This window comes from Epargyreus clarus, unplaced genomic scaffold, assembly GCF_041222505.1.
Source record: "Epargyreus clarus isolate Ecla_fem2 unplaced genomic scaffold, WU_Ecla_fem_2.2 ptg000021l, whole genome shotgun sequence".
In the NCBI taxonomy this organism is placed as follows: Eukaryota; Metazoa; Arthropoda; class Insecta; order Lepidoptera; family Hesperiidae; genus Epargyreus; species Epargyreus clarus.
In genome coordinates, this window is record NW_027332228.1 from 1,066,094 (window position 1) to 1,089,683 (window position 23,590).

The window sequence follows — 23,590 nt, forward strand, 5'->3', positions numbered from 1 at the left end:
AAAATATCATAGACCAACTAAATCCACTTAAAACTTGCAGTGATATAATAACCCACTTATGGTTTTAAATATCATTGTCATTTCACAACATAATAAAAAATGTTCACACCACTCTCGACATCAACCCTGCAAATGCGGATGGCTTTTTAAATATTGTGTAATTTTTGATATTATCCCACTTGAGGCCGAGCGTGTCCTAGCTAAATCGCTAATCACAATGCTCAAGTGCTATCATTCGCACTGAGTTGTTTAAGCGAGGCAACCAAATATTGGTAAATAACTCCCACGGTTTTATATAAATCTTTTGAAAACGAAATGTTTATTTTAATTTTTTTGTGTGACTTAAATAGAAGTTGTAATACGTGATGGATTTTAAATAACTTTTAGCCCTTTAGTTTCAAACATTTTCAAAGATAACAGTATACATACATAACAGGAACATAATTATAACAAACAGCAGTGATCGTCGCCTAAGAACATTTAATTAGATTTATTAACAAGATAATTTAATTTCCATTAAATTTGAAATTAATTTATTACTAACGAGCGTTAGTATACCTATACTTACATAGGTTTTACACACATATACAACGTAACAATTTTTTTTTTCATTTTACTAAAAAATATTCTCACGACACCTATCGAATCTCATCAACCCTAAAATACAAATAGCCTTCTAAATATACAATTATACCCATCATTTTCCTGCGACTGTTGACATTATCCCACTTGAGGTCGCGCGTGTCGCATCGCCAACACCAACCACAGACGATTACCGCACTTAAGTGTCATTAACCACACAGATTAGCAATATTCACATAGATTTGATGCTTGCGAAAAATGTTTACAATAATAGATATTCTTTTACTTAAGTTTTTAGTAAAATAAGTGTACACTAGCTGTGTGGCAGTGAGAATAATTTTCTCCCAGCTCGTGGCCCGTTATAATCCTTTTCCTTTGCCCTTGCAGCAAGCGATAATCTATCTGGTAGCTAGAGTTAATAAGGATTCTTGATTTTCTAAAATGCTGTTGGAGATACAAGTTTAGAAAACGTTATAATAAATATCTAACAGACATATGGCATCAAACAATCACATCGACCTTTAGACTTACTTTGCTCAGTTTATACATTTGCTTTTTAGATAAAGATATCTATAAGATAAGATAAGATACGATAAGATAAGAATCTTCAATTAAAATATCTTTTAATAACAATGTAATTGAGCAACGCATCTAACCCACCCACAACAAATTAGCTTATAACACGACATGGTCGCCACAGGTCCGCCACGTGTCCGACACACTTCCTCACTTACCGCCACACGCCACGGTTTCCGTAACACAAAAGCTTGTTAAAGATAGTAGATCTGTTTAAGTTGCAACCGATAGCAAAGGGGTAAATACTTAATATTTAGCAAATTTGACACAATCGGTAATTTATGCATAATAATAACATAGTCTTAAAACTATGGCTCTTGCTAAAAGTTATTACTTTAACAAACGATTCATAGAGAATGTATAGCCCGCGTAAAACTACTAATGCGCTCTGAATATAGAAATGAATCGCGTCGCCATGGCAAATTGTATGACTGCTCGCAACAGCTTCAGAGCGGACTAGCAGTATGGCGCGGACTATACTTAATCAAAGGAGTTAAGCAACGACGAGGGCGGTCAGGAGTTGAATTGGTGTCCGCTAGTGTCTTGTTATGCGCGCTTGGATGAGAACACCTTACGGCTTTGGTCTCAATAGTTATCATTGCTGTCATTGGGCCTTGTCAAAAATATTACAGAGGGCAATAAAAATAAATGTTTTCTTTCTTTCTTTCTTTCTTTCTTTCAATAGGAAAATATGCCACGCGAGTTGTTTACATTTGGTATATTTACATCTATGCGCATTAGAGCAGCGTAATGGAATATACTCCAAGCTTGTAAAATGGTTATACTTTATAAGCAACTAATAACTGTCCCACATAAATGGGAATATAACTAGCATAAAATAACCTGTCGAAAATAAATAAATATTGACGTAGAGTCCCCAATGACTCCTACGCGTGACGAATCCACTAATATCGTAATTTCACGACCTTCATTTGTGATTATCGGCTTTGCTGCCGTTAAATAGACATTATGAAACGTACAGGAGAGGTTAGTCAGAAGAGTAATTAATATATCTCAGAATATGCAATATGGCTTGAAATTTTAATGTTAATATCCAACTTCAACTAGAAATAAATACGTATGTAATTCGAAAGATAAAATACTTTATAAACCGCACATTTACTTACGTTATTAATCTGTGCATTTACGTAGGTATCTTCAAATATACTTTTAGGTTTAGGCAAAGAGTTTAGAGTTAAGTTAGATCATTCGTGTATATTCTTCCCGACATATTCCTAGAGCTACTACATAACAACGAATTAATGTCGAAATCCAAACAATATTTCCGAATAATCCTCACATTTCACAAATCAGGAGCTTTTATTCGACCGAAATTTCTCCAAAAGCTGCATTATTTGACCGATTGGTCGGTGTCAAACCGTTTACCCTTATCGCTCGCCCCATCTGTCGCATGCACCGAACATCGAACAATGCATTTCTTTCATGCAACTTTTTATCGAAAAAATGGATTTTTGCCCAAAATCGTGTTTCATGACCCAAAACGAGTGCTGGTTTTAAGTACATGCGAGCTAAAAAGTGTAATGTTGTGTTTTTTGGGTGAAGCAGTTCGTTTTTGGGGTTACTGCAACTGCACTTGATGGACTTTAAAGTTATTAATTTATTACAAAAATGTATTATGTATTAGTATGTAAAAATATAAGTTAATATATTTGGAAAATGATGTTACATCTTAATTTAATTATTTTTCAATAATTCAATGTGTCAATTTAATGAATGAATGTATTTTCGCTACTTAATATAATATATCTATGAAAAAAATTAATTTTAGTACTATAAATTGTACTATTATTAAGTTGGTAGGGGGAAAATTAAAAAAAAATGTATTAAGCGTTAACAAATCGGTGAATCAACAAAAAAAAATTACAAATCATATTATAAAAATATAATATAAAAAATTGAAAAGTCAATATTAGAAACACTAAAGCTAACTTATCCAAACTTCTACTGTACAAAATACAAACAAGCTCTCTGCAAGCGTACCCCACGGCACCTGGATCATTGAGCGACCCCTCTCGCTCAAGATTTAATTACCGCCTTTCCGAGCGAGCTTCGTCGCCACCGTTTCCATTTTATTATTATTTCCCCGCGACACAATTGATCTGAATGCCAACCATTTAATAAATATTAAGCAATAAAATTTACCTCCATATATTTGTATATGTTGCATGGAATAGCTTTTATATTTTATGACTTAGCTACATTTTATATGGATGTCCTGTTCCTAAATGAATGAAGTCGCTCAAACAGGAGTGCAGCCAACAAAATCGGCATACCATGGAAAATTATGGACTATGGCCAAGACATGGAAAAATGGCGTAACGGTCAAAATTAGAGACTGTTCCTTTCATATTTTGAAGATCAGATCCTTGGTGATATATATGACCAAAATTCATATAGCTTTAGGTGTGAACAAGATTAAGCTATTGGCCACCCAACCCAGCATTTTGCCTACCGATTGTTAAATACTCACAACCAGTAAAATTAATCACAGACTACTAGAACAGATCTTTCAAATCAAAACATCGGCGCTACATTAACGATACAAAGCAGAAATAGTGACAGTTGTGGATGCTGGCAAGTCAAAGAATTGTACCTTAAACATAGCACCTTAAACATGGTCTACCATATACGATATTTTTTCTATTCCGATGATTGGGGGAATGATCATGAATATCAAACGTGCATCGCATTAGGGTTGCCAGTTATCTGATCCGGATTAGCCGGTAAAAAGCACTCATTATTCCGCCTCCGTGGATCAAATTGGATTTTTTATTGTGGCCACACCTAGAGGCATTCACGTTGTATGACGTCGCTGGGCTGGATGATTCGGATTTGTTTTTATGTCCTTTGAATCTATTTTTTGACGACCGATCGACACGGCGATAATGTTTTACGATAAAAAAATATAAGTGAAATTATGCACTAAAATGCAGTTGTTGTTTACAAAATATTGTTATGTACTACAACTACTTAAACTTAGGTATAAAAATATGGTAAATATTTAATCAATTTTAATAGATTTTTGTAGTGTTAAAACAAATCTGAAAAGAAACCAACCAATATATATTTAAAAATAAAGTCTATACTTGAACAACAATATTTACTGAATTTAGACCAGATTTTTTAAAACGTTTCGAAAATTTCAATGTCACATGACGACAGGACAAAAAGATGTTATCAAAGGCATTAGCGATAATTGTAGAGATAGAATCGCATCGTTCTCTCTGATCTCCCAACGGCCGGCGGTTATTTGTCAAAAGCTTCATCGCTAATGTACGCAGGAGATTTGGATAGGATTTCATGTCCAACATTAAAAATTCTCGTTTGATCATCAAGAATTAGCAGCTTAAAAATTTATAAAATGATGTTTAGGTAGAGTACATACGTAGCAAGGATTTTGTTCTATTTCGACCGGGTGGCAGGCATCAATACGCGTCAGTAGTAACTTAAATAAAGTAGTAATATCCAAATTAAATTACATAAGTAATAGAACAACGAAACATAACTTAAATAAATAATTATATCAAAACCTTAGTAATGTAATATAGTAATGTTTCACTAAAATTCTCTTACAAAAACATAATTTAAAATTACAATGTATTAAAAGATGAATTTCAGATAGAAAGTCAAATGTTAATAAAATAATGAAAAAACTAAAAACATCCAGATATGGTTGTAGCTACTGATAATTAAGGTATTATCCATACTCAATCAACAGAAATACTGTTCAAATATCATCAAAAATTCCCGCAACCACAAAAATGTTACATCTCCAACATTGTAACAATAATTACATGTTCCCATTAAAAATCCGAGTGGTACAAGTGTTTGTCATTCGAGCAACCTTATCGAATCGATGTCACGTTGCAGTCACGCCAACCGCCGTGACAATGTCACGCAATTATGTATTCAAAATACGAGGGCCTGCGACTTTGCATTCGAATATTTACAAGGACCACAATGACTGCCCGTGACAGCGCGAATTACGTGATAAGAGAAAGGATTAGATTTATTGACCCGGCTTTTAAGACCCCAAATATTATTGTTTCGAGTGTGTACTTTTATTATGTGCCCCATGTATTCATAAACGAGCATTGATTTTCTTAGCTCTTGCGCGCTTGACTAATTTCGGGGTAAAAATTAAATGTAGATTACAGACTATTTTGGAAATTGTCTAATTTTGCGTAAATTTTGGCTTATAAATTCTGAAATTACCTACAATAAACAGCTCTATAAGATCTCTGTACCTGTAAGCTCTAAATATGTAGACTCGACAAAAGTACATTTATATTTTACTTAAAACGGGTGTTTTTTTTAGAGGTATAGAACTTTAAGTGGGCATTACTTTTCAAGATGGCGACCGATTTAACAGCTGTCAAGTGATTTATTTTCAGTTTGGTTTGGCAATTCATCATGAATAGACTCACGCCTGAACAACGCTTGCAAATTGTGCAATTTTATTTCGAAAACAATGGTTCTGTGCGAAATACGTATCGCGCACTACGTCCATTTTATCGTCGACAAAATCGTCCATCAGAGCAGTTAATTCGGTTAACCATGGAACGTTTTCGCACCACGTTTACTCTCATTGATAACTCGCATCCCCAGAGACGCCGTACGATGCGTACAGAAGAAGCTATTGCTACTGTAGAGCGTAGCATTGAGGAAGACCCAAATGAGTCCATCCGACACATTACACGACACGGCACAGGAATTGGATCTGTGTCCATCCACTTTATGGACAATTTTGCGGAAAGATCTTCGTTTGCGTGCTTACAAAATCCAACTTGTGCAAGAATTAAAGCCAAACGATCATCAAGCAAGGCGTAGATTCGTCGAATGGGCCCAAAACGAGATTGCCGTTGTTCCCGATTTTCATAAGCGAATTTTGTTTAGCGATGAAGCGCACTTCTGGTTGAATGGCTACGTCAACAAACAAAATTGCCGCATTTGGAGTGAAGCTAATCCGCAAGTGTATGTCGAAACACCCTTACATCCAGAAAAACTGACTGTTTGGTGCGCTTTATGGGCTGGTGGAATCATTGGTCCGTACTTCTTCAAAAAAGATGATGGCCAGAACGTTACAGTCAATGGTGATCGGTATAGAGCCATGATTAATAACTTTTTCATTCCTGAATTGAACAATCACAATGTCCAGGAGCTGTGGTTCCAACAAGACGGCGCAACATGTCACACAGCTCGTGCCACAATCGATTTATTGAAAGACACGTTTGGTGACCGCCTCATTTCACGTTTTGGACCTGTGAATTAGCCTCCAAGATCTTGTGATTTAACACCGCTAGACTATTTTCTCTGGGGCTATGTAAAGACATTGGTCTATGCGGATAAGCCACGAACGCTTGACCATTTGGAAGACAACATTCGCCGTGTTATTGCCGATATACGGCCACACATGTTGGAAAAAGTAATCGAAAATTGGACGTCCAGATTGGACTACATCCGAGCCAGTCGTGGCAGTCATATGCCAGGAATCATATTTAAAATGTAATGCCACAAGATTATCTTTCGAATAAAAAAAAAACATGTCCATCGAATAATCTATCGTTGTTTTATTGCAATTTAAAGTTCTATACCTCTACAAAAAACACCCGTTATTAAGCAATTGTGTAAGCAACAAATATTAAATAAATTTCACATGCCGTGTACTGGTTTAACAGATGTTGTTTAAATGTAGTCCTCGGGTACCAGCGTATCTGTGATTAACTTCAGGTACAAGACGAATCCTCTTTAGTATTGATAAATAATGTCTTTGGACGTACTTGGTTGATGCATGCAATACGATTTACATTACCATTAAAATTGGGATCACTTCCTATTTGACCTAAAATACACCCAATAAATGGTCTCATCTATCCTGAATCTATTATATTTATAAATCTAAAATTCCTAATTTTTGCTTCCCTGAATTCAATAACGCTTGTCAAACTCAAAACGACTGCCCTAAAGAGATGAATAAACACAAAAATGCAAATTAACTTACGCAGTGTACCAGCATCCCTGGGGCACGCATGGCCGCCATGGGGCCCCATCGATTCGCCATTGTCCTCTAATAGTTCAAAGCACAACCCCTAAACTTTCCCCCACTTGTTACTTACCCTCGAGAATTCGCCATACAGTAAATGCTAAGTTTTTAAAGAATTATACTTTAGAAATATTTATTCGGTCTACTATTAAAAATGTCTTTTAGTAGCCATAAATAAATACTTAATGACGAAGTTAAGAAAAAATATCTAGGAATAATTTAAATTTAATATATCATTTCGAAAAAAATAATTTAAGAACATAATTTCTCGTATATATCACAAGACCTTTTTAGAAATAATTTAAACTCATTGTACTGGATGGCACTAAATTATTTCAAAATAAAAACATAATCGAATTCAAAAATGGAATGACAAGGAACAATAGATCCGAGCGGCCCATCGGACGGTCGCAGATTCGCAATTTTCTTCAAAATTTCAGTTCCAGCCAAAATTTTTGTAAAACTGTTTTTATTTGAATGTTTTTCTAAATAGTTTTTTATATTTATTTTTTACGCCGTTTTCAACAAAATTACTAGTAACAATATGGTAAGTTTCTAATATTGTTTTTTACGTATTGTGTGCTTTGAAGATATCAACAGTGAGTGACTGTAGACGGTTTATTCAGTAATTGTGTATTTTTGTACTATTTCATACTTGCGTGGCGTTTTTGTTAGTTTCTGACAAAATAATATTTTATAACTAAAATTTAGATTTACACGCTGTAGTTTTGCTTTGCTGTTTTCCGTTTTATAAAAATTATTATTGGTATAATAATGCCGTGCTTTAAAATCTTCTGGTAAAAATAAGCTTGCCCAGCGATGAGCAGACTGGGCCACAAGGTTTTTGACATGACAGTTGACACGAGGGACAAAGCTTTTGTTTTTTGCTTCTAATTATCATCATCACAGGATTTTATTTTACATAACTGTTTTTCTTATTTAAATGATAAGCTGGTTATGCTATAACTCCAGCTGCTTATTGTTTTATAACCCAATTTTTCTTTGTTCATAAATAATCACTCGCCGCTCCGCTTATAGGTCCTGGTGACTAATTAACCAAGGAACTAGCCTAGATAACCTAGTATCATAGGTGCGTCTTCTAGTTTGGTCAACCAAATCAACCAAGCCAACATTTGGCCAAAAGGTGTTGTAAACTTTGGTTCTCAATGTATCTTGGGGAAGACAAATAGATTATGGCTAATATGGGGCAGCAGTGGGACATGGTATGGCGATGTATTTCCATCGCACCGGAATCTTAGGACAATTTACCAATTATGCATTTTGTACTCCGTCTGATTTCTTCGGCAGAGGGAGTGCATCTCGGTGCACGTGGGGCAAGCCGGCGTGCAAATGGGCGTGGCGTGCTGGCAGCTGTACTGCCTGGAGCACGGCATCAGGCCCGACGGTACGCTGCCGTGCTCGGAGGCCGACCTGAACACCACGGACTCCTGCTTCAACACGTTCTTCTCTGAAGCAGACCGGGGCAAGATGGTGCCCAGGGTCGTGATGGTAGATCTCGAGGAAACTGTTATAGGTTAGCTGATGTCTGATTCTGCAAGTAATTGTTGAATGGATGAATACTATATGATAGGTAACATCAATATGAGAAGGTATTTAACTCTACTGGTCCTTACTTCGGAAATGTCTATTTTTTCGATAGGAAAGACATTTACTAACCCCGTGCTGAAAAATCCCTAAGGTGATAAAAAAATAAGAAATATCTTTTTCTTTTTTTTTTGTTAAGGATTTTTAACCGACATTGTTATCAAACATATCGACCGTGATACGAGTAATTGGTATGACTCTTTTCATGGCCAGTTACCTAAGTGAGATTTACAATAAGTATTCTTGATCCTACCTTCAAGGATTCCTTTAACTTGGTAACAGACGAGGTCCGGTCCGGCGAGTACCGCCAGCTGTACCACCCGGAGCAGCTGATCACGGGCAAGGAGGACGCGGCGAACAACTACGCGCGAGGACACTACTCCACCGGCCGCGAGGTGCTCGGGCCCGTCATGGAGCGCATCAGGAAACTGGCGGACCAGTGCACTGGATTGCAGGTGATGTTGTAGTAGTAGGGCTTAAGGATACAAGTAGGGAAATTATTGTTACATAGGCTTATTTTATATAAGGTGGTTTTTACAATAGGTGAAGATATAATGTTTTTTCCAGGGCTTTTTCGTATTCCACTCGTTCGGCGGAGGAACTGGGTCTGGATTTACGTCACTACTTATGGAGAAACTTTCTGAGGAATTCGGCAAGAAGAGCAAATTGGAGTTCGCTATCTATCCAGCGCCACAGGTAGGAAAGTTACATATTTATTTTAACAAAACTGCATGGCGTCACTTTGATACGCTAAGCGTATCTGACTTGCTACACGGCCAGAAAGATATCTAAATGATGAATCATTAGTTATTCCTTTTCAGTTTTGGTAGTGTATTCATATCACCTGATAAACAATGTGATGATCCTATTATGATGCTACAAGCGTAAAGACATAAAAATACCGATGTTACCACTTCACACCTATTATTTAAATTGTCAGATATTCGACTTCAAATCATTTGACTAATTGTCAACTGATGAATTTAGCTTTTTGGCTGAAAAAATTTTTTTCATTGAAATACTTAGTCAAACAACATAGATAAGTAAAGATTACTCACTCCTAACAAGAAAATGTAACCAGTTTTTACAATTAAAATTGTTACTGTCATCTATTTTCGTGTTTGAAAAATATTTAAAAAATGTAGTTTTTAGTTCATTTACGAATGAAAAGTTGTCTCTGCACCATGACAGCCATTAAACGGCTGACACATTGGTCAGCCGTTTAAGGCATTTAATGGCTTCCTTCAATTACAAGGCGGTGAGATATCTATACTTATCTATGCAACCAACAAGTTAGATTTGAAGAACGCCATCACGCCGCAGGTGTCGACGGCGGTGGTGGAGCCGTACAACGCGGTGCTGACGACGCACGCGACCATCGGCCACTCGGACTGCGCCTTCATGGTCGACAACGAGGCCATCTACGACATCTGCAGGCGGCGGCTCTCCATCGAGCGCCCGTCGTATGCCAACCTCAACAGGCTTATATCGCAGGTTAATAAAACCCGGTTTATCATATGAACGAAATTTCAAATTAGATTCTCAAGCGTTCACAATACAGGAATGCTTATCATAAGACTAATTATGATTGTCGATAAGATTTTCGAATTTGTTAAAAAATATAGTTATTCAAAAATCGTAACCAACAATGAATAGAATTATTTGTAAAATCAATCTCTTCAATGGCTTAAATTAAATTTCCATGCGCTATAATTATGGTGAATGACGTATTATTTCAATTTCGTCGCCGTTGACCCGTTTTCTCATTGCTGGGCCGCATTTCCTCACGAAGCGTTAGGCCATAGTATACTGCTGGCCAAGTGCAATATAAACTTCACACACTTGGGAGAACTTTTTTAAAGAATTCTCACAAGTGTTACTCACGATGTGTTCAGCGTCATAGCAAATGATAATTTATAATAGGCATATAACTTTAAAACATAGATATACTAGTTGCTTTGAACTTAGGATTACCAACCAATATACGAAAGATGAGACTAATAAAATGGTAGGTGGTGTCATCAATAACGGCGTCCCTACGGTTTGACGGCGCGCTGAACGTGGACCTGACGGAGTTCCAGACGAACCTGGTGCCGTACCCGCGGATACACTTCCCGCTCGCCGCCTACGCGCCCGTCGTCTCCGCTGATAAGGTACGGTTTCCATACCTTTGTATTTGTTTTTGGAAGACCTTTTAACATTTTTCGAATGAAGTTTGATTTTAATTTCAGTATATATCACATACAATATATCACAGTATATCCCAACATAGTATATCACAACACAGTAAATCACAACATGATAAACTATCTTGTTTTAGTGCGCGCCAAACTGTTAGTCCGCTCTGAAGTTGTTGCGAGGTGTAGTCAAACAATTTGCTATGGCGACGCGATTCATTTATATATTCAGAGCGGACTAGCAGTTTTACACGGACTGTATCAATGTAATTTCGAGACGTTCCAGCTTAGTCCTCAGGGATAGCGGCGCATTTGTAGCCCACCTCGGGTAGGAATTTAATTCTATCTGGGATTGATTACAGATGTCCGTGGGCGGTAGAAGCCACTTTCCATCAAGTGGACTGCTACTCCTATAGTATAAAAATTCATTGCTCATCCTTTGTCTGGTCTTAGCTTTTCCCCCAACCACTCAATTTTGTTACATATCGACGGCAGCAAAGAACAAACGGCTATCTACAAGTAGTGATTTTGTAGATAGCCGTTTGTTCTTTGCTGCCGTCGATATATCCAAGTGGTTTCTTCTTGAATACGATCCAATCGCGATTACAGGCTTACCACGAGGGCATGTCGGTGTCGGAGATAACCGCGGAGCTGTTCGAGCCGCAGAACCAGATGGTGAAGTGCGACCCGCGCGACGGCAAGTACATGGCGTGCTGCTTGCTGTACCGCGGCGACGTTGTGCCCAAGGATGTGAACGCCGCTATCGCCGCGATGAAGGGCAGGGCGGGTATTCGCTTCGTGGACTGGTGTCCGACGGGATTCAAAGTACGTACTATTTAATTTTCTGCATCCACCTAGGGTTTAATCGGGTATAGAATGCCATCAGGTTACCCCTTTGTAACATTTTCTTACGATAATAAATAAATTTTAAAAGTGTCAGTATTGGTCTTCTGGCTCGTAGTTAAAATGTGTATTATTTTAACGATAAGAATTAAAATTATTGTAGGTACTCTTACTTAGCTCCTTAAAATTCTATCGTACTTTTTTGCCTCAGTACATGTTGAAAATCTATTGTATTTTAACATTTATTTTTCACCCTATGCAACATAAAGTGGTGCCACCAAAAGTAAAAATCTAACTGTCCAAGAGGTTCAAGATAAATGGCTTAAAGCAAAAGAAAGCTTTACTACATTATTTTATTCTTCAAACACATTTGTCTAACACGGTAACTTCACGCACTTCATCAGGCACACTTCGCGACGTCAGCCCGGTCGAAGTCAATCAATGAAATTTGCATTCGAAGAATACTCAAAGAACTGCTTTTGCAGGTCCTATTTTTACTATCTGAAAAGTCAGCTTTTGAAGGTGGTAAAACCCTTTGTGGTTCGACACCGCCACATCTATTTCTCTCTCATAACAGCAGTGTTAAGCGCTGCTGTGTTCTGGATTGAATTGATTGATTGAAGGGTGTGGTAAGGGAGACATACTTATCCGAGGCGTTCCAGCTTAGTCCTCAGGGCGCGTCCTCAGTAGCGGTGCATCTGTGGCTGATCTCAAGTAGGAATATCTAATCCTATCTAGGGTGATTACGGATGTCCATGGGCGGCAGTAGTAGCCACTTACCATCAGGTGGACTGCTGCTCGTCTGCTACTCCTATATTATCGACGTTTCCCTCAGGTGGGCATCAACTACCAGCCGCCGTCGGTGGTGGCGGGCGGCGACCTGGCGCAGGTGAAGCGCGCGGCGTCGATGCTGAGCAACACGACCGCCATCGCGGAGGCGTGGGGCAAGCTCGACCACAAGTTCGACCTCATGTACTCCAAGCGCGCGTTCGTGCACTGGTTAGTCTGCAACTCTATATGCAAGGAATTTTGGGTTCCAATTTGAAATATACAACACACTTGTGGCAAACTAAACGAATGTCGTCGTCGTCTTCAACCTATTACTGTCTCGCTGCTGGGCACGGGTCACTTCTCAAAATGATAAGTGGAGTTTATGTGATAGTCACTACTATTAGTAGTAGTACTACTACTACTAGGGACCAGTTATATTTACATTTTTTTATTCGTAACATAGGTACGTCGGCGAAGGTATGGAGGAGGGCGAGTTCTCCGAGGCGAGGGAGGACCTGGCGGCGCTCGAGCGGGACTACGACGAGGTGGCCATCGAGACGTCGGACATGCAGCCCGGCTGCGACGACGAGCTGTGACGTCACCCACCCGCGATGACGTCACGCGCGGTGTGACATCACACCACCCGCGGTGACGTCACGCGCTTGACGCATGCCGCGCGTTTGCGCCGCCCGTCATGTGCGCATGTTTGTTGGCATTGCTTTAATAATGTCTGCTAGTCTAAAGTACATGTTCAGTGATATTAGGTTTTAATTATTTTCTTATGGACCTTGATAACAATGGCTTGCCTAATATTTATAAAATATTTACATCTAATGACCATTATTATGGTATCTAACATAATTAAGGTATCTCTAATATTCAATATCATTGAACATATTCTTATTCAATACAACTGTTCTGACAATGTTCTTTAATATTCACATCTGTGTACATGTACTATTCAATGTACACGCTTGTGAACACTCTGTTGAATATCCACGTGTGTGTACTGTGTACGTCGGCTGCAGAGCGTCGCTGCCGAGGCGGACGCCACAAAACCGCGGCCGCATGTTTCTTAATGTTTATTATTGCAGACCTGCGAAATTTAATTAAAGGTTCGAAAATGTCCGCTTCAGTGAAACGACGCTCGTCTGCCTTACTCACCGCTAACGGTGCCTCCCTGTTTCTCTGTCGAGCAAACTTGCGATTTTTCCTCGACTTTTTTCTGCATTTATCCAAATTTTTGTAGCAAATACTGGACGGAGAAACGTTTTTTTTTTATTGCCTTTTTACATGCGTTTTTGATGTATTTTCGCGATCGTGTCAGCACGCGGCGACGTTGTAGTGCTTACTGTAAGTGTAATTGTCTTGTATCTGTGTCTGTGTTGTTTAAACTATACAAAAAGTATACAGTGTTTTGACATTGTTGTTTAATAAAGTGTTCTGATTGTTACCAGATTTTGGTTTCCTTTTAGTTCAGCTTATTACTATTTTTATTAATATAGAATTAAATAGGTAGTTACAGCAATCACCCACGCACTCCTAGATGCACACGTTTTAATGAAGTATATTGCAATATAGGTATATTGTATTTTATTTCATTCAGGTTTTAATTTTATTAACAAGCACAAATGTAAGGCAATAATAAATACGCAAAGTACACAGTAACATTTATTGCTATAAATATTAGCTCACATTCACATTCGAGACAAGTATAATAATTTACAATACAATTTGCTCCTACGCATCAGCGCACTTCTCTACATTCTGTGACGGCTAACTCTTCTCTGAATTTTATAACGGTTAACTGCGCTTAATCACAAAAGGCTGTATATTAAACTGTAAAACCGGCTAGCCATCCCTGTTAGTGCGTTTGGAGGGTAACTCGCACACAATTATGAACAATTAGGAACAATATACAAAAATGTGCTAAATATTTTCGTTACAAGACACATTCGACTCTAGCGATGCGCGGATCACGACATTATCAGAAATAGTTTTCTTTTTCAAACAGTCATTGGTATTTCACATACTGTCTACATACCAATATTATCAGCTACGTGATATGTTCTAGAAAAATTTCATCAATTCGTCATACCTATATATTTCAGCGAACTTCTTGACGTATTCATATTTACTAACACATTATTTCATATTCTATTTTCTAAATTCATGCATTTAATTTTAAAAATCACTTGACATTACAGAAAGTCACTGTTTAAAAGCACTTAATAAAATATTTAAATAGATTTATAATTTTATTAAAATAACTTATAAGAAGTACAAAATAAATGTTCCAAATTTAAAATTCCTCCGTAGATAGGGTGTATATAATATGTTCATATTTTCCAAGATAGATACGTAATAATAAAATTGGTAATTGGTCCATTTATATTCCAAAATGTTTATAAGCTATTAAATTTTAGCGGTTGAATTTTAATGATGATATTTATAAACAAGGTATTTAAACATAACTACATAATATTATTAAAATTTACATTTACATAAGCAGCACATAATTATTTGTAGCCATAAAATAAGTATAATAACGATTTTAATCCTATAAATATTTTTCTAAATACTAATTTATGTCGATTCATTAAATAGTAGGTATTGAAAATAATTTATAATAATTGTTGAATATAATAAGTAAAAACATATTTGGAGTTGATAATACATATTTGCCAAATAAGTGACACGTACATATTCTAAAAATATGGAATTTGATTTTTTTAGCTTTCATTTTTTATTTACAGTGTAAATGATAAGCGATAACCAATACCTGTTTATAAGCTCTTCAATAAATAATATAAGGTTTATAAAGTGTAATGTTCCAATATTTATGAGCGCTAAAATCTCTACTTTTAACAAGATTTCCTACATCGATTTTATACAATTTTACATCATCGTATAAGTGTGGTATATCACTATAATAATTTCTATTATTTATCAACTATTTTAAAAGCCAGATTTTACGAAGGTCCTAAATAATTACGCGATTAATTAACTCATATAAATATACTCTTTGTAATAATTAGCATACATCTTTACCGATTAAAGGGTCGTAATAAAGAACATGAATCTTTACAAATTTAGAGTGGCACGTAATTGCAAAATGTAGGTACTACAACAATGTAGCAATAATAACAGATTTCCGTCAAAATAAGATTGAAGTGTTAGGTATAGTACGACCTATTTAAGCACTGCACCTAATAACACTGTAATCATTCTTTAATTAATTCTTGTTATTCTGACTGCGTGTGTGGTTACAGGTACAATAACAAAATCTGTGTTTACGGAATATGACATTCAAATTAAATACCACATTAAATATTATAGCTAACTTACAAAATATAGTAAACAACTTAACCATAGTAGATTTCTTTCTCCAAAGTTCAGCCGCCATCAATCGACTCCAATAATAACAACCCAAAAAATAAACCGCGAAGATGAAGCATTCAATCATATGATTCCACAATTCGCAAGCAAGCCGACCTTTTGAGCTAATTTTAACTCTGCCAACAATTACGACCGATGTTCTGAGTTATAAAGAAGGAGTCTGTTATGATTGAGAAACACTCGTTAAGAATTTAATCCTTTTATTAATAATCCTCATGATATGCATATCAATATCATCCTTAAATAATATATTTTTTCTTGTATAGATAGTATTTGTCTTTTATAAAATCCTGAAAAGAAAAGAACGGAGAATAACTAGCAAATCGCTTATACAAAACCTAAATTTCTGTAAATGTTGATTTTAAGGACTCGATTTACCTACTTATTCTTTTTTTTATAACAGCAAATCGTTAATTAATAAAAAAAATGTAAAAATACGGATAAGATAAATAAACATAACATATAGGTAAGTGATTGATAAGTGGTGAATATTTGTATTTGGTTACAAATTGACAGCGACTTATAAGCGTGTTCGTAAGTCGGTAAGTTGGCAAGTAAAAGCTTGAAGGTAGAGGTCGGCGAGCTAGACCGATTCCTCGGCTACGGAGCAACCGGCCAGCGCCAGCACCTAGAGGCGGCGCGGCGGCGACTCCGCGGCGCCGGGCGTCAGCGACAGGCGGCGGATGTTGGGCCGGTCGTACTCCTCCATGGACATGGCGCGCGACATGCGCCGCTCCACGCCCGGCGGCGGCAGCGACGTCAGCTGCCCCTGCCCCTGGCAGAACAGCAGCAGCGACTGCGCCACCTTCGCCGGCTGCAATGCACAACACGACAGCTTAAAGCCCGCTCCACATTCTCGCCGAATCTCGAGAACCGATACGAATAATCTACATTCTCGTTTCTCGTGCTTTTCTCGCGACATCTCGCGAGCATGTGAAGCGGGCTTTAGACGTCTTGTAACAAAGTAGAATATTATCTGCTATTTCAGCTGCGACGTTAGGAAATGTAAATCTTATTCCATCCTACGCATACTACGTAAACGCGGAGGGTCAATGAGGTAATGTCAAAAAATTGCAGTCGATAATCGAAACAATAGAGCTGTTCTTGTTTTACGATAAGTTACCATAAACGACTAAAATACAAAATAACGATATTATTAACCTTAACCTGTTTTTTGCACAGTACATCAATTGGACATAGTTAAATGAAACAGACTTAACATACCATTTGTATTTTGTAAAGACGTGTGTAACACTACACAAAATTGTGGTTTGTTAGAAATGAATGCAAACTTATTACTAATTTTGTCTATCTTGACTACTTCAGGTTGATAATATTGCCAAACCGTGGCTGAATAATGTATTAAACTGTGTCCTAACACTCCTTACCTCTCCCTAAGAGAAGACCCGACTTATAAAAGATGTCTATTAGTAAATTTACCCATTAATATGGTTACCTATATTAAAGGGATAAATAAAACGACAAAACATATTCGACTATTATTATTTACCAATATCTTCACCCTAGCATACGGTAGATACACTTTACAGCGTCACATTATATCGAATATTTGGTTACATGTTTTTTTAAAATGTAGAATATTTTCGATTAAAAATACAATAACTACATTATTTTTAATATTGCACATTTTTATTTATTAACAAAATAATTGATAATTACACGTTGTAAGTATCAAAATTATAAATAAATATACCTATACGTACATGTTTAAAATGTATAAGTTACGCATATTATATTATTCGTACTTTCATAAAATTATAAATAACAATATTTTATGAAAGTACTACCAGTACAATTTAGTTCACTTTGTTGGTATTACCATACAAAAATAATCAATTACATACAACATTTTGTTACCCTAGCTTCTGTAAAGAACTTTAAATTCACTCACAATTCGTAATACTAAAATAGAATTCATCGTCACTCAATTCATAAGAAACTGGTCCACGTCTTCATTATTTAGTTTTACAAACTTCAGAGATTCATCCCAAAGTCTCGCAGATAGCTTTTCATTGTACGCCGCGCGCCTCGCTCGACTCACTTTGCAATTTTTGAAATATTGACCGCTCACTTCACCAGCTTTCTTATCCAACGCAACGTGAATCGCCGTCTGAGCTCCTTCCCAGGGCGTTTTGAAAATGTTTCGAAAGAAGAAAGTACAAAAGGCACCAACGAATTTTCCCGCGCAGTTAAAAATGGTGGTACCGACCGCTCCGGGATCCACTGTATTGATTACAATATTACTACCCTTTATTTTCTTCGACAATTCATGGGCAAATAAGATTAAACATAACTTGCTGTTGCCGTATACCTGCGTTGGATACCAGTAGTCCACACTATTCAATTTATCGATGTCTAACTTTCCTATGGTATGCAAAACTGACGACGTATTCACTATTCGACTCGGATCGGAGAGTCTTCCAGAATTTTTCATCATCGGCAATAGAAGAAGAGTCAGTAGAAAATGACCGAAGTAATTAACTTGCATGATGAAGCTCATCCCGTCAGCCGTGATGCAGTCATCCACGTTGCCGACCCCGGCGTTGTTAATTAAGATGTCCAATCTACTCTCTGTCCTTATGATGTCGGCGGCGAATTTCCGAACGGAGTCTAAGGTGGAGAGATCCAGGAGTTTAAAAACTACGTTCTCGTTCCCCGTTTTATCGATGATAATTTTCCTGCCTTCAACTCCTTCATCGACGAAGGGACAAGCTACGATGACTCTGGCGCCTCTGTCAGCGAAGTCCACTGCGATTCTCAGCCCCATGCCAGACGTTCCGCCGGTGATGATGACTGTTTTTCCATCAAGTCGCCTTTTAGATTTGCACATAGCGTTCGTATTTTTCTGGTAAAGCCCTACCATGACGGCAACGACCACTGTCGTGACGATTATATAGAGCACCGCGAACATTGTTTAACACCGACGGTTCCCGAAATTATACTGTACTGAAGTTGTTTCGTCCTTCGATTTGAAAACGTAATCGACGTTTTATCTCAACACTGTAAACAACAATGTAATAAATATAACACGTTTTTAATTTTCCGGTAATGTTTTGATAGCGCGTAAGGGTGAACGTACGCTGCAGTAGTGTTCCCTCCACTTTTCCTTTCGCCGCAATAGCGGATAGATTGCATAGTTGGCGTGCAACTGTGCCTACTTACCTACTTGTACGGGCCGTGGTACTTTACTTACTAGAACTCAAAGGTCACACGTCAGTTCAGTAGCAATTTAAGTTCATTAAGTTAGAATTTCAATACAAAGGGAGATTACTTATTCATTATTATTTTTAATGCAAATATTGTATTAAAATATTTCGATATTTAATTACGCATTACCCAAAATTAAAAATATGGACATCGGTCTACCTAACTGAGAATAACCTGGCAAGTTCGTAAACCTACAACTAAAACAAAATCTTCAAATTGGAAACCAAACCTATGCACTATGCACCGAAACACCTTTCAAACATACAAAAATAAATTTACTAAAACAAGTAAAAAACAGGATTATTACTAACGTTTTTTTGTTTTCATTTTGTCATTTGTGAATAGAAAACCTTCAAATTTTTCAATTTCCTGGTTGGTGTAAGACATTTATCATGGGGGTGCAATATAAAATGTATTACCGCTAAAATAAAGTAATTACATTGAGTTAGACAACAACTAATAAATATAAAAATTAAATGGGATGCTAGTAATAATCCGCGATTAAGATATAATTTCGTAATAAAATATATTATTATAAATGGAAAACTATATAAATGTCACTACTGTGTCTAAAATGCTAAGCTGTACCTATTGTACTGGTTCATGGTCATTATTCCTATAATTTGTTTGTGTTTATAAAAATATACAGGTTGATTTTTTCAAACGGGCCTTCAGGGCGAAATCCGTAACTATAACGTAACCGAAATCCGTAAGGATTAGCGAAAAATGCTGAAAAGAGTTACGAGGCCGATTTTGATAAAAACTAAACTGCATCATTACTTAAAATATCTTTTTCCCTCGCCGGGAATCGAACAAGTTCACTTTGAACAAAAAATACACCCTCTATATTATTCAACTACCTGATAGTGTTACTTATAAGGATCAAATTCTGGAAAGTAATGATAAATGACAAACTAAAGAAAACCGACGGTTAAAAACCACACAGTTTTTAATAAAATGTTAAACTCACAGCCTCAGCGAGCACGTCTCCAGCGCGCTCCACCTTCAGGATGGTGACTTTGTCCTTGTCCAGCTCCTTGTACATCTTCTCCACGACGGTGGAGTACGGGCTCAGGATGCCGGTGATCAGCAGGATGTCTGGCTGGCAGCCACGCAACACCAGATCTTTGCGACTGGAAGTGATGAAATAGTTTTTGTGCTATTTAACTATTGTGGGTAACAAGATATCCTGAAGGTTTAAGAACTTTTTAGAATGAAAAAATACTTCGAATGAAATATAAAATATTTTTTTGTTTCTACGATTTCTTAACTTAAAAGCCGTAGAAGTAAATGCATTGTAAAAAAACTGTCTACCTAATATGGTTTAATAGATAAATCGAAAGATGCCGTAAAAAAGGTAGTTTGTATGGCGACCCCCATTTATTTTCATCCTTTTCTTAGTATTCGTTTTTATCTTTAAGTGGCTACAGAAATACATTTTCTGTAAGATCAGCACAATTCAAGGGTATATTATTTGTTGCAGTTTAAGGAGCTAAACTCTGTGACAGACGAACAAACACAAAGACAGCGAAGGCTTATTATTAGGGTTCCGTTTTTGTTTTTGGGTGCAGAACCCTTAACTCACTTTTGTATAATATGGGAGTAGCAGTCGAGCATGTAGTTCATCTGATGGTAAGTTGCTACTGGCGCCCATGGACATCTGTAATCGACCCCAGATAGGATTAGATTCCTACCTGAGGTCTGCCATAGATACGCCGCTACCCCTGAGGACTAAGCTGGAACTCCTCGGAAAAGTATGTCTCCCTTACCACACCAGACCAGAACACAGCAGCGCTTAACACTGCTGTTATGAGGCAGAACTAGATGTAACGGTGGTGCCGCCGGAGTGGAACCACAAAGGGTTCTACCACCTTCAATAAGTCACTCACTTGATGAACGCCCGCACGTACTGCTTGATGTTGTGCGTGTTGAGGTTCCCGCGCAGCCGCGAGCGGTACTCGCTCAGCATGCGCTCCCGCTCGCTCGCCTCGCACGCGTCGCTCGCTATTTGCTGGAGACGAACAATTTGTCACATATGGTTAATATATGTGACAAATTGTTGACTATACAAGTAAATAATTGAAGAATCTATTTGTAATGTCAATAAACAGCCTTTTACTAACTGTATGATTCTGAAAGGACACAACGCAACTAATAATGGAAATGTCTATAGGTCTAGATATAGGGGTAACTGAGCTACTTATATCGTAGAAAAATTAGGGAATTAAGAAGAATTAGGGTACCGCGTAAAAAAATTAAAACCCATAAATTCTTCCAAGTATTTAGTAAATCCTGATCACAAAGATCTCTCCGAGATTGAAACTGTACCCTTAGTATTCGTTTATACCTTTTTACAAAAATGACTGTTATTGTTACTGATATTTCCTATACATTTCAAATCAGTTCTGATACGGTCCGCTAGGGGCGCTGATTGGAAATGTATAGGCAAATACGTAAACAAATACAAAAACAGTCATTTTTGTTACAACAAATAAATCTCATACTAAGGGTATTGTAGAGAAAGGCGAATCTCATAAATAATGAATCCCTATTGTAAGTATTTATTATGTACCGTACAAAATTAAACTCAAATCAAATAAGTCGTTTAGAAGTAAATATGTAAACTGCGCGAAGTCGTATCCGCTTCATAAAAAAATAAACTATAATTTCCTGTAATTCGGAATTACACACGCAATATTGACGCCCACTTATGCACGGTAAACTACAGACATCGATTAACACTTCAATAAATGTTCACTGTACACTGTACATGCCACACGGCATGATGCCGCAAGAATTAAATTTGAATTTTTCGGAGTGAAAATCTAAATGAACCTAAACAAATTTTAATTTAAAGGATTTCATTTCTTTTTTAAAATGATTCAATCGCTCCAAGGAATAATAAAAATTCCTTGGAGAGAGATAAATAGATAGACTTCTTTTTTTAATCCTAACATAACCGAAAAACGTGTTGACATTTACAAATTGCAAACCCGATTTGGCCTTGAAGAATCTTTTTGGAGCTTATTGACCTTTTTAAATAGCCCAAGCACACATGCACACACACAAACACACTGCTACACACTTTCGCGAATCATAAGTACAATATACAAAGGTTTTATAAATCAAAATGATTAACTATTAAAATACATTTTAATGACAAATGATCTAAATAATTATGACGGAGGTTGAACAGAGAGGATGCTATATTACAGAGGATTAATTTAGCTACATTTCAATTCAGATAAAAAGAAAATAAAAGTACAGAAAAGTTAGTATGTTAGTAGTTTATGAACTATTTTCTAAGAAGATATGATATCAAAGATTAACTAATACATAATGTAGTAATCGGAAAATTATGCACAATGAATACAAAGATACATTCTTCAAATACTTGCTAAGTAATAATACTATCTTAGAAAATAGCAAAATAAGACAAGGAAAATGCTACAAAACACACAGCAGCACAAAAAGTTGAAGTAACTAATGACAAAGAAATGAGGACACACTCGCATTAAAACAAGTAAAATGATTAAACAACTAATAGGATCTAACAATATTTTATGTTTCTTTTCTATTTTGTATTATATTATCAAAATCCCTCTGATAACTTTGAATCCCTTCTGATATATTTATTTTGATACTAATTAGTCTGAATAATAAAATTACTTTGGCAAAAACTGATTTAGAGATATTTGAAAAACTGTCTATCGATTTGTATTTAAAGTACACTTAATTAGCTCGTTTAAAAATTTGAATGTTCAACCTATTTTACTGGTAGAACAATTTTTGGGAAACAAATCCCTTACCTGGAGTTATACTTACGAAGTCATTTTTAAAAGATAAACAAATATTTTCGACACTTCACATTAAAAAAAACATTTATCAAGAAGAATCAATAAATAAATAATTGTAAGAAAAAAAATCTCGACGAGACAGACTACGTGAAGCGTGCAAAAATGACTTCTTCCGGATTAAAATTAGTAGTTGTTAGTAACAAAGACGAAAAAGAAAATACCTGATAGCGATAGTCAAGGGGCTCTGGCAGTAAACTCACGTGTCCGAACTTGTGGTAGATGAGGAAGTCTTCCTCAGACTGAGAGATGTCGGTGCCCCTCCATCGAGAGAACCTGGTGCGGAAGGCATCAGCCACAGATGAGGTGGAACCAGTGCAGTTGACGAGAATGAGGCCGAGCAGTCGTCGAGGGTGTGCTAAGCCACAGCGGGCAAGGACATTCGCGCCAGCGCCTTCGCCGAGGCCGACGGCATATCGAACGTGGAGAAAGTCCAAAACCGTAATCAGGTCTTCTCCCAGAGTTTGAAGAGAGGGGAAGGGGTATCTGTT

At 36.9% G+C, this 23,590-nt stretch overlaps 3 protein-coding genes across 16 annotated transcripts in view; 1 reads left to right on the plus strand and 2 right to left on the minus strand.

Annotated features, from left to right (window-relative positions):
- The first annotated feature begins 7,598 nt into the window (after nt 1-7,598).
- On the plus strand, nt 7,599-14,074 carry Tua3 (alpha-tubulin). 2 transcript variants are annotated; one of them, XM_073084634.1, is made up of 9 exons: nt 7,599-7,769; nt 8,531-8,756; nt 9,110-9,282; nt 9,395-9,523; nt 10,151-10,321; nt 10,840-10,980; nt 11,614-11,829; nt 12,683-12,846; nt 13,082-14,074. In XM_073084634.1, exons 1-9 carry the CDS (start codon nt 7,767-7,769, stop codon nt 13,212-13,214), a joined length of 1,356 nt encoding a protein of 451 aa, XP_072940735.1. In that variant the 5' UTR covers nt 7,599-7,766; the 3' UTR covers nt 13,215-14,074. The 2 variants fall into 2 exon arrangements, with proteins under 2 accessions (XP_072940735.1, XP_072940734.1); XM_073084633.1 differs by having other exon boundaries at nt 7,599-7,768; nt 8,527-8,756.
- Nucleotides 14,075-16,200: 2,126 nt separating this feature from the next.
- LOC140750614 (uncharacterized protein ZK1073.1) overlaps nt 16,201-23,590 on the minus strand; it is a 44,776-nt gene continuing 37,386 nt past the window's right edge. For 11 of the 13 annotated variants that reach the window (XM_073084274.1, XM_073084273.1, XM_073084264.1 and 8 more), the window contains 4 exons: nt 23,264-23,585; nt 21,135-21,256; nt 20,216-20,378; nt 16,201-16,831 (listed from right to left, as the gene is read on the minus strand). In XM_073084274.1, coding sequence (XP_072940375.1) covers nt 16,646-16,831; nt 20,216-20,378; nt 21,135-21,256; nt 23,264-23,585 — 793 coding nt within the window. In that variant the 3' untranslated portion in view covers nt 16,201-16,645. The remainder of the gene's footprint in view (nt 16,832-20,215; nt 20,379-21,134; nt 21,257-23,263; nt 23,586-23,590) is intronic. The other 2 variants (XM_073084268.1, XM_073084265.1) reach the window with 1 other exon arrangement.
- On the minus strand, nt 17,505-19,169 carry LOC140750616 (retinol dehydrogenase 11-like). Its single transcript, XM_073084277.1, has one exon. It carries the CDS (start codon nt 18,947-18,949, stop codon nt 17,963-17,965), a length of 987 nt encoding a protein of 328 aa, XP_072940378.1. The 5' UTR covers nt 18,950-19,169; the 3' UTR covers nt 17,505-17,962.